The 11,863-nt window shown below is 47.6% G+C and overlaps 1 protein-coding gene across 1 annotated transcript; it reads left to right on the forward strand.

Annotated features, from left to right (window-relative positions):
* Positions 1–1,613: 1,613 nt before the first annotated feature.
* Positions 1,614–6,779, forward strand: LOC149343364 (uncharacterized). The gene is made up of 2 exons (XM_089546945.1): positions 1,614–1,868; positions 6,348–6,779. The coding sequence occupies exons 1-2, from the start codon at positions 1,614–1,616 to the stop codon at positions 6,777–6,779; spliced, it is 687 nt and encodes a 228-aa protein (XP_089403071.1).
* Positions 6,780–11,863: the final 5,084 nt, after the last annotated feature.

The raw sequence follows: 11,863 nt of genomic DNA on the forward strand, positions 1-11,863 counted from the left end.
GCAGAGGTGTCACGCTTTTCGGTTGGTCGAAATGGTTATGACATCAGAGTGCGCGAATTCGCAGTAATGGGGTCACACACGAATGCCTGACGCCCCCTTGTGGAGCAGACGAGAACTAGTAAAATAGTTGTCGTCCGCTCTGACAGGCGGCGTAAGACCTCTGTGGGTGACCACATTACGTACCTCATTACTGCGAACAGAGCCATGGTTACAACCGATCTCATCGAAGCAGAGAGAGAGTCGTGCTAAAGAAGCAAAGTCGGTAGTCAAAATCGGCAGTCAAAGTGTGTAGTTGTAATATGTAGTCAAAAAGTATAGTCAAATAAAGCACTAGTACAGCACTAACAGTCTCGCAGTCAATGCCAAACAGTGCGCCTGGAAAGGCTTTCGCTTTGCAGCACTTTAGAGAACCAAAGTGTCCCCTGAATTTTTTTCGCTGGTGCCTTTGTTACAATTTGGGCAAGAAGGGTCGATTTGGTGATAAGCCCCAAAGGGGTGGCGGCAGAGATGGGAAAGAGTTTGTAATCGAGGGAGCAGGGTGTCTTGTGCTCTGTCGAGGTCAGGTTGGAGGGAGGGTATATTCGGTGTTGTTCTCTGTATAGGTTGGGAATTTCAGCGTAGGTCACGGTAGACTCCACCGGGGCGTCCGGGGAGGAGGGGGCGTCGGTCGCCCGGTTCGTAAAACTTCGGGCTAAGTTGCGAACTCCCACGTTCCCGGAGTTCCCAGCATGAGCAGGAATCCAGACTAGGCAGATCTGTCGGTAAGGGACGCAGTCTTTGAGGATATGTGCCGCGGCAGGGCAAACGGAGTCGTTGGAGTCATTCCAATTTTCAAATTCCTCTTTTTTCATTTCTTCTGTCGCTCCCTCCTTTATCTGTGACCTCACTACTGCGAACACAGCCACCGCTGCTCACGAATAACGGAACAACCTCCGACTTAAACAGCATAGCTCTTAAAGCTATGCAGAATGTTTACTACATTCGCATCGGAGCGAAAACAAGGATTTGTGGTACGTAGAAGACAACGGTGAGCACGCAGTGCCACGGGACGAAACAGATGGAAATTGATGACGACGACGCTCTCTAATGCACAGCGTTATGGTGTGGTGACGTTTAACACGACTATCGAACTTCTATCGGACTGTGTCTCAGACTTGGCAGTGCTTGAAAGTTCGGGAACTAGTCTCTGGTACCAATCCTTACTGCACTTTGTTCCACTTCATGTGCAAGGAGTGCGTTTTCAGTGGATCCCAGGGCACTGTGGCATTACTTTTAAACTCGATGGCCGATTTCTTATCGAAATCAGCAATCAATGGGCCTGTTGTCGATGTCGTTCCGAACCTCATCCTGCTCACCACGACCCGTTATGAACGTTACCAAATACACTACTGCCTAAGCCATGAGTCCATCCTTGGTACAGCAGATTTCGAGCATTTAAAATTCCCATGGAACATATATTCTTGCGCATCAGGGCAATGTAAGGTTCCCATGACGCTGTTGTGCAGCAGGATTCCTCACCTTATTCTACATTTCTTCCGTTTTGTTTGTGTGTTTTGTGTTTTTGATTTTATTAAAAAGTCTTCGAAGCAGAAGAAGAAGAGGTTTCAGACGCCATGAAGCAGAAAACGCCAGCTGCTCTGCGTTCAGGGGTGAAGAGCCCTGAGAGTGTCTACGCAACCCCGCCTTCTACGCTGAATGCAAACCCAGCGGGCACTGCGGCAGCGGCACCGCCTTCAATAGTGCCGCCCGGTGTCCAGGCACCTCCCAGCAACGGACCGGCCATCTCCAAAGTCCTTGCTGCGGCACCAGTGCAGTATGCGCCCTCCCAGGCTGCCAGCAAGGGAGGCCCGCAGGAAAGCCAGCCGCGGGTGAGCGCTGCGCTTGTGTGAAGAATAGCTTGGAACACGTAATAATTTATACCATTAGAGATAAAAGAGTATGATGGGTCACGTACTACATTTTGCCGCCTTTCGTATCTCTGTAGCCTTCTGAGTTTCCACTTCGCCATCAACTTCAGACATGAGAACTACTGCTGCCACTTAGAGAACGACTACTAAAACGTCTACTACTACTACCACTGCCCCGACTTTTTTCAAAAGCTTCTCGTCTACCGAGGCGGAGTACCCGACTGCGAACCCGAACGCGGCGGCCGCGTTTCGATGGATGCGAAACGCAAGAGGCGCCCGTGTGTTTTGCGATGCCAGTGCACGTTAAAAATCCCCAGGTGGTCGAAATTATTCCGGAGGTCTCCAATACCGCACCTCCTTCTCTCTTTCTACTTTCAGTCCCACCTTCCCTCCTTCCCTTACGGCGCGGTTCAGGCTTGGGCAGGGCATGCAGTGCGAAGTCAAGACAACCGCTGGTCCTTAATGGCAACGAAATTGATTGCAAGAAAAGGCAAGCGTGGCAGGGGGTGGCAGAAACTTAGGTGAACGGTGGAGATTAAGAAGTTTGCGGGGATACGATGGCCGCACCTGGCGTCGACGTGAAGCGGATGTGTTTCTTCGTGAACCGGATAAGTAGAGGCGGGGTTCAATGTTTCAAGGCGGCCGAGGCATTCACCACGGAGTAAGGACGACGGGCACGAAAACGGCTTGGACCCGTAAATCGCTCTGCAGCCACTGATGATCGTGGGAAGTCCGAACGGAAGCAGTAGGATGTGGCGATGCACTCTAGGCTCCGTCGGATGCGAGAGAAAGGGGCCATCAGGGGTAAAAGGACAAGGCATACGCACGAGGGTGGGCGAGAACGGAGGAATTTCGGTGTCGTCAGGAACGATCAGTTTGGCGAGGCGCAGAGGGACGTCGCACGAGGGTGGGTCACAAAGCGGAAACAGGGTGATCGCAGAAGTGGCATAGTATATCATTGCCTGGTGATTCGAAAGAAAGTCGCAGCATAATATGACGTGCTGAAAAGTCACTCGGGCAGTGCACCCGGTGATAGGATAAATGCGGTGCGAAGCTGCGGTGCGGAGGGAGATGTTGGAGATGGGCGTAGAAATCTTAGGAGGCCGGTGACAGAGTGCTTCGCTTAAAACCGACTTAGTAGCTCCGGCGTCAACGAGCGCAAAGCATTGCTGGTCCAGGCATCCTCTCTTTCTTTTATGTTTTTTTTTTACCTTTTTTTGAGCAGACCAATAAAAGGGTAAAAGGCAGAACGTTGGCAGGGGAAACGGAGGACTTTTGAAGTTCAACGAAAGCGCACTGCTTGGCTCCGGCACTGCGGCTTTTAGTTTTTTTCAGCAGCTGGCTGTGGTCGACGGATCATGAGCGAAAGTGAGCGGCGGCGAGCAGAAGGTGACCGGCGGGGGGTGTACGAGTCACGATGCGGGGAGGGAAACGCCGGAGCAGGGTAAGAGAAGGCTGGTGGGGGTTCATCGTAACCATATGGCCGTGCAGGAGCCCAATAGTAAGGCATCGGCAGCCGCTGGCAAAAGAGCCTGACCACGTGTTTTGGCAGACAACATGTGTAGCAGATAGGGTGGTTATCCGAGGTGTGCCTCGAGTTAAGAGCGGGACAGTGAAGTTGAGGCACCAGTCGAGAAGTTGGCGGCGACAGTGCAGGGAAGCTATGGAACGAGAAGAATAGGCATTCACAAAAGCATAGGCGGCAGGAACAGAAGGGCGCCACGGTTGTTCCAGAGCTTCTGCGTACGTGAGCGACGCGCTCACCTGCCTGACAGGTAAAGTAGAGGGAATCGCCTCAGTGATCTGCACTAGCATGACTCGGCGGATTCAGGGAGAAACCTAATGTGATGGCTTGGAGACGGACGGCAAGAGGGATAGTTGGCGGGCAACCTCTTCTCGAATGAAATCTTTCCGTTCAGTTAGCAATGACGGTTGGTCTAGGACACTTAACGACAAACCAGTGAGGGACTCGAGAGGGTTTGAAGGACGACGGGTGAAGCGCTTTGCCGACTGGAAGGCATCTGGAAGGCATCGTCCTCGATGCCCTTCATGATGTGGTGAATTTTGTCTGCTTCGGACAACGACGGATTGAGACGGTGGCAAAGGTCTACAACGTCCTCGATGTAGCGAGGGAATGTCTCGCCGGTTTGCTGGGCGCGACCACGGCACCGTACGGCGCGAAGCTTGCAAACGGCACGCCAGGCGAATGCATCCGCAAGCGCAGTTTCAAACGCTGACCAAGCAGGAAAGATAGCTTGATGGTTCCTGAACCGTCGAGGGGCAACATCCACCAGGTAGAAGGTGACAGTGTACAGTTTAATGCTTTCGTCCTAGTTATTATAGCGGCTCACGCGGTCATACGTGGAGAGCCAGTCGTCGACGTCTTCATCGGCGTGGCCACGGAAGAGAGGGGGGTCGCGTTGCGGTGTGGTGCCGGAACAAATGATGGTATCAGGAAGGATAGATTAGGTCTGGCTGGGTTTGTCCGTCATAGCGGACATCAGCGGAAAGGTTCTGCTGCGAAGTTCCAGGATGGGGATCCAGTCGCACATCCACCAAATGCCTGGGGGCTAGGGATTTCTGGGCTAAGACCAGAAGGGAGCGGCAAGGCAGCGATGAATGCAGCGTCCGCGTGACGTCGAATTAGTTCAAAAAGGTGGTTCAGCAGGCAGGTTTCAAGCATTGGCCATAACCGTCTTTTTCAACACTGGCGGTTGCCTGCGCAAGGCCCTCACTGGCCTACTATATTACAATATAATTACAAATAAAGGTGAGAAGTCACTTCATGGTGTTTCTCGCGAATATAATAAATTTGTATGGCTTACTTGGGCCGCATTAAGAGGCAGTATATGCAAGCTTATGAGCGTATCCTAAAGAAGCAGCTATAGCTATGGGTGTGCAAGAAAACACAGCGATTATATCCTAACAGGCATGAGCCTCTACTTATCTTTCAGCTCTTGACATTCCCCTGGTATTTTAAGGAATAAAAGTTTCGCCGAAGGGCTGTGATAATTTTCATTACCCAGAAATGTTTTTGAAATAATTTAGAAACGTTCAGGATTGAGGATTGAATGTTTGTCGAATATTGAGTACTCTGGAGAGTAAATTAACTAAAATAGAGATCAGCACTGCGGCTAAAAGGGTGTTTCGGTGATAGATTTTAAACGCCCCAACACGAAATGCGTGAACAAAAGGAGTGAAAGCACAGGTCAAGCGCAGTTTTCTCTCCTTCCACTGACGTATTTTGCGCTGTTGCCCTAACTAATACAAATACACAAAATGGGCAGTAAGGTACTCCAAGGGTGGAAGAGCGGGCTAGTTGGTAGTTCATCTTGAGGAAAAAGACAGCGCACTCCTAAGACACGGACAAAGAAAGGCAAGACGATACAGCGCTTACTTCAACTGATTATTTTATTGTGGAGCAACAAATATATACTTTCGAAAAGTGGGCGGGAAGACATGAGTAACATCTGCTGTGTTTGCACGCGACCGAAAGATAACAAACTGCCATTGAAAATAACATGAGGGCAAGGGTGACCATTGGAGGCAACATGTTACTCATGTCTTCCCGCCCACTTTTCGAAAGCATATATTTGTTGCTCCACAATAAAATAATCAGTTGAAGTAAGCGCTGTATCGTCTTGCCTTTCTTTGTCCGTGTCTTAGGAGTGCGCTGTGTTTTTCCTCAAGAAGGTAGTCCATCTGGAAATTAGAACCGATTTTGTTTAGCAAAAGAAAAAATGCTTTAGCTTTCCATAACTTCTTGGCAGCCTTTCACGCGCTCCTTTGAGATGGTCGATCCTGCCTCTTACTTCATCCATGAGCACAGAGCGTTTCATCGCTCAGCATCAGCCGTAATTTTGCTCGTGGTGCCATGGGATTCAATTATCTTGCTAAAAGCGCCGTCAGTGAGACTAATTGTTACATAATCAGGGAGCTACTATTTCAACGTACAGCACAAATTTTTACTTGAAGTAAACAGCGCAGTAACAGGAACAGGAGAGAAAACGGGACAGGCGCTGTTTTCTTCATGATCAACTCGCTCAACTCGCTCAACTCGCTGTTCTACGAATTTGTAGCCGCCTTAGTTTTTCTATTCTACTGTATTTCGATGAGGTCACGGCTGTACGACTGTGGTGCCTCATATTTAGAATGTATTTATAACTCTTCTTGCCTATTTTAATTTTGAATTTGATTCTAACTATAGCTCATATTATTTTTGTGTTTGATTATTTGTATTCGCTTACATCTTGAGAGGCTTGTTACTTCTGTGTTTCTTCGCCTAATCATTTGCTTTTTCTGCGTATATGTCTAAAGAACAACCCTCCTCCGCCCCCTCCCTCTCTCTAGCCTGAGGTCTGTCAGGGAAACTTGAAGAGCAAATATTAAACGAATGCATTCAGTAGAGGCAGTAGCGCAATTTGTTCCACATTTTTCCAGCCTCCAGACCCACTCGTTCCACCTGCGGCCCAACCCGCCGAAGCAGCCGCCCAGGTACAAGGACCCCCCATCGGTGAAGGCGCAGGTGGAGCAGCACAGAACCCTCCGATTGTCGTCGGCGGACAGGAAGAACAGTCTCACGTGACCGGAAGCATCAGCGGTGGCCGCCGAAACTGGGTGCCTTTCATAGCGCTGTACATTTGCGGTATGGCCGCGATTCTTTTGGCGCTGACTGCCTACATAACCCTCGCCATTGACCAACCCGACGACGTGAACGTGGAGAACGAGGACGCAAACAGAAGCCGCGCATTGCCAGCGGAGCAGCAGCCTTTTGCTGGCACGGCCGGGAGGGTGGACAAGACCGATGAACCCACAAGTCCCACTGCAGTCGAACGAGCGGTCTCAACGCTTTTGGACGAAATGCCCCACTAATGGGGTTTTGGAAATGAGTGAATGTACGAATACAACCGTTGTTCTTGAGAAAGAGACTTCTGTAATAACTGTAGACAGTACAAATGCAAAGCAATATTTAGAGTTTTCTTAGGGCACATTTTGGTTGAAGCGGTACTTGTCTACTTTCTGCTCTGTTCTGACGGCCCAGATCAGCTACACAATGTGTGAGGATGCTAACTGAACAATAAATTACATTTTACAAGATACGAACTACAAGGAAAGAAATTGTGTTGTAGCAATGGTTAAGGATGTGCTTGGGTGGTGGCTGTCTTCAAAGATGGCGCCTTCAATACAGATGATCGAAAGGGGAACGAGGTTCCACTTTGTGTCATTTGCAGTAAAAACGACATTTTATGCATATGTAATTCACGAACAGGGATGGCGAATCAACGCGTAATATGTATGATGAGCGCCAAGAAAAGACGTCTTCTAGCATGTGGTGGCGGAAAAAAATGTTTAAAGAAAACTGCCTAAAATTTTTCTTCAAACTCCGAACTCAACAAATGAAAACATGGGCTTCGGGGGACGCTCTAGTGCATGGCTCTGGTTAGGCGACCTGGGCTCTTTAACGTACGCTAACAACCACAGCACACGGGAACTTTAATGTAGGAATACATTTAATAGCTATATTTTCCCCTCTATTTGTCTGCAGTTTTCGTTCTTCCGTCCGTCCAAACCAAGCGAAATACTTTTTCACTGTGCCACTGTTACTGCAGTGTGCGGCCCTTAGAGACTTAAAAGAAATAGATTGGAATGAAAAATTTGAAGGAATTGGTCCGTCAAGCAACCACGTCCGCCCAAGCGATTGCTGCTACAATAGATACCCCTGATATCCCAATATTGGGAGTATGTGTTGTTGCAGTCCACGCTTCGCGAACGCAGTTACTGCGAAGCGCTTATTTAGTTTTTTGCTTTTGCATCTATTTCTTTCTCGTATATATCTATTTGCATGCGGCAAATATAGTCGCACCTTGAGATGGCCATTTACTCGTAATCATAATCTGCTGAGAAAGGAGGTGAAATTGTCCAGTTGTTTGGGCGCCCGTCTTTTCTTTGTCAGATGGTTTGAAACCCACCGCCGGCCACCCGCAGGTAAAAACTGGTGCAGGCGCCTTCCAGCCATGCGCCCTGCTTTCTTCAGGAGTGTGCCCTTGGAGGAAGCTCTGCGAAACCCCCCCTGCGCCTCTCGCTGGGAAACTCAAACTAAAGTTTCGAACGACCTTGTAGCCTATTCAAGGTTTTTGTGCGGTGGAGAGCTGCTTCCCTTGTCAGGTCGTTTCGGTGTCGATACAAAAGGATCGCCTTATTGAACAAGGTGATGACAAAGTGGTTCCGTGCCGCAGTTTTTACAGCCAGATATAACATCGCCCCAGACGGCCATCCGCTGCGCAATGTAAAAAATGTGATGCGGAACCGCCTTGTTATTCCTTGTTCGATAACACAATCCCTTTCTACCGACACCTTAACGGTCTGGCAATGGAAATTCTGGAAGCTTTGGAGATGGCTCGGGCAGGGGACAAATTGTCAGTAGGCCGTCTGTGGCATTATCAAGGAAAGAGCTTGATTTATAGGCTGAGGACGTGGCGTGGCTGTTTGTCAGCAGCTTTTACGTGCTCTTATGTTGTTTTTTCCCTTTCACTGATTCATTAGAGTATATACGCTCCTTTCTGCAATAAACGCTATGCTGAAAGTTTGCGCTTGTCCTTTCTCGTCGTCGTCGTCGCGTTTTTGTTCCTGCGCTGTGTTTCATTAGTTACGAAGTTGACATTTTTGATGTGCAGCTCCTATTTTGTAGCAATGCAGAAGCTTCTTGTCTTGAAAGGATTTTAAGGTTCTTACATTTGCGCTGAATGTAGAAGAAAATTATTTGTACCGTTTCTTGCAGCTGTGTTTCAAGCCCTATTTACTGGCAGATGTGTGGCAACTATGACTAAGGCCCGTACCGTTCTGCATGGAAAAAATTGTAATTCCGCAAATTGAAACCAAGGAATCTGCTGCATTCCGCAGGAGGCATTAAGTAATGCTTCAGTATTCAAAACAGAATGCGAATTTTTTTCGAGATTTTCAAAGTATCTAAACCAACTTCTGCCACAGTGCTTGATATCATTTAGAAGAAGCCAGCCTTTTCTGGCCGTGGCGAAAAGTGCATGTTGTGCAAGTGGAAAGAAGGTGGCTATGGATGTGGATAGAAAACGGTGGGTATTGTTGCGAAAAAGAAGGCACCCAAATATTTGAGAGGAGTAGAAAAAGGAAAAGCGGATTAAGGACAGGACAGCGAAGCTTGAAACACCGAATGCAGCAGCACGGGCAGTGACGGCAGCTTTGGACCGTGGCTGGCTGCGTACCTTATATGCAGTGTTGTCGGTAACGCGTTACAAGTAACGGCGTTACCGGTAATGTGTTACTTTTTTCGGTAACTTAGTAACGTACTCGTTACCATTTCGGAACTGTAACGGGTAACGTATTTACCTTAACATTTTTCGTTAACGTGAGGAGTCACGTTACTAGTTACTTTTTATTTCTACTGTCCCCCTGATTTATTTCAGTTGTCCCCCTCTGTCTCTTTTTTCAGAAAAAAAAAACCACCGAAAATGATGTTGCAAATAAGCAGTCTCTAGGTGCTCTTGACGACCCTTGTTGCGGCTCGCACGCACGCCAAAAAGCACCTGCCCTTGACGATGCACTAAACTAAAAAAAAAGCACGAACACGCATTCACACACTTGTCTTCACCTCCAAGCCACTCACACACACAACTCTCTAAGGAGCGGACGCATGCCGAACCACCAATAGACCATTTGCAGAAATCTGTAAGTCAGTTTCTCCGTAAGCTTGTTTTCCAACCAAAGGTCTCGTTCCCAGGCGACACTCTCGCATTCTTTGTGGAAGCAGTTTCCTCTTTTGAGTAAACTAAGGAATGTCGCCAGTTTACTTCAAGATGGCCGCCGCGGTGGCTCAGTGGCTATGGTGCTCGGCTGCTGACCCAAAAGACGCGGGTTCGATCCCGGCCGCGGCGGCTAGAATTTCTTTGGAGGAGAAATTCTAGAGCCCCGTGTACTGTGCGATGTCAGTGCACGTTAAAGAACCCCAGGTGGTCGAAATTTCCGGAGCCCTCCACTACGGCGTCTCTCATAGCCTTAGTCGCTTTGGGACGTTAAACCCCATAAACCAACCAAACCAACCAACTTCAAGATGGCCTCAAGAGAGCCGTCTAAAGAGTACAATGGCGCAGCACAGAAAAGGGGATTGCAGTCAACCGGCTGTAGCACGGAAGTAGAGAAAAAAGAAGAAAATGAGCCTTAGTTCCTGTGCCGGTGGGTATGTGCCATTAAGCCTGAAGACATCATCATCCTGTGCCGGCAGTAATGAGCTACCTCATACTAAACTTTCTAAAAATTTTCTGCTCAACAACACTGTCGCTCCAACTTTCTCCCTTCATCAACATCGTTTTCACCATAAATTTTGCTTATTTCTATCTGCAACTGCGGCTACGTTTCTGCTTATCGAGTTCCTAAGCGAGCGTGGCTGACCTTGAACACCTTGACATAAACATTCGTATTTTTGCGATAATTATGCAGGTTCAAGTGAAAAAAAAGATTGTTTATGTGCGCAAATATATTTTTTTTCCCGGAACTATGCCATTTAAGCGTTTCTTTAGTGCTGCACAATTTCCGCGTAATTTTGTAAGCAGAAGCCTACCAGAATTACTGAAAATTCATTGAGTTCAGTTATGTTTTCTTTGAGGAGTTGAAATCGTGAAATATGAGCTTTATAAAATTGTTTTCTTGAGTTTTTACAGCGATGATGCACTGATTAAAATTTATGGCCATGGAGTAACGGCAAAGTAACGTGCGATACGTTTTCTTGGTAACGGTAACAGTAACGCGTTACTTTTTTTTGTAGGTAACGTGGGGTGGTAACGCGTTCTTTTTTTATAGCGTAACGAGTAACGTATCTGGTTACTTTTTTCGGTAATGTTTACAACACTGCTTATATGTATCGGATCCTGGGCATCGCTCTGTTGGGGTTAGCGCATGTGCACCGTTGTACCTTAAATAGCGTCTACGTATCCACTGCTTTCATATATTAGCATGCCCATAGTTAGAGATAGCATAATAAACGTACTATTTCATTTCGAATTCCCCTGAGTTCTCAAGCTCTCCTTCGGATTATGGTCGTACTAATAAGAGAAACGGGTAATTTTTTTATTATAGTGTGGTTCCTACTGCTGTATGTCACAACAATAGGTTGCGTGACATACAGTGGAATGTATGAAAATAGAAGTGCATGCGTGAGAACAGCAATGAGAATGCGGCTGCTAACATTTCATTCCGAGCAAAACTGAAATCGGTTATTTTTGTCGGAATTGTGACATCGCAGGAAACTAGGGAACCTTTGCCATGAACGTAAAACCCTGTAATAGAGTTTGTATCAGACACAAAAGTGTATGTGCAAGAATTGAGGAGTCTATTAATAGAGCAAAGACAATAGAAAACGTCAGTTGGCTCGCATGCAGCTTTTTCAGGAGGAGCAGTTAACGTTGCAGATAACCTGCAGATAACAGCTTGACCTTGCTGGCGAAGGTCACTGCGACTCGCCAGAATACAGCGACAAATACTGCCTTGCTATTGCAGCCTGCTGTGATCATCATTTCCCAGCATCTATCACTTCTGCGCTACCTGTGAGAGTCTTAAAGTTAATTTTGCGTACTCAGCTCAGCACCATTTTCGCCTGGACTGCACCGTCAGCTGCATGTTTTTGCAGCTGGTGGTAGGTGGTTAGCTAGGCCCAAGCAGTGGCGACAGCAAGAGTGATGGAGAAACGTAACTGCATCCGTAATTACGGGCCATACAGCGCAAAATAGGATGGCAAATTGAACTAGTTTTCATGAAATACAGGTTATCTATCAAAGTGCAAAATGTGTCGTTTCAGTAAGGATTGCACGCCAACAAAAGCGCGAGATAATTTGCGATACTGTGTCGAGTGTATGCAGTACGTGCGCAGTAATTCCAGAGCAGCGCTAAACTGGCATGGCGGCAAATATAAGCACCATATATATAGTCAC

Source organism: Amblyomma mixtum, chromosome 5 (assembly GCF_055824585.1).
Source record: "Amblyomma mixtum isolate Tamu chromosome 5, ASM5582458v1, whole genome shotgun sequence".
Classification (NCBI taxonomy): domain Eukaryota; kingdom Metazoa; phylum Arthropoda; class Arachnida; order Ixodida; family Ixodidae; genus Amblyomma; species Amblyomma mixtum.

Coding starts and splice junctions, on each gene's coding strand:
- LOC149343364 (XM_089546945.1), top strand. CDS start 1,614: ATGAAGCAGAAAACGCCAGCTGCTCTGCGTTCAGGGGTGAAGAGCCCT. Junction 1,869..6,347: donor CGCAGGAAAGCCAGCCGCGG/GTGAGCGCTGCG, acceptor ACATTTTTCCAG/CCTCCAGACCCACTCGTTCC.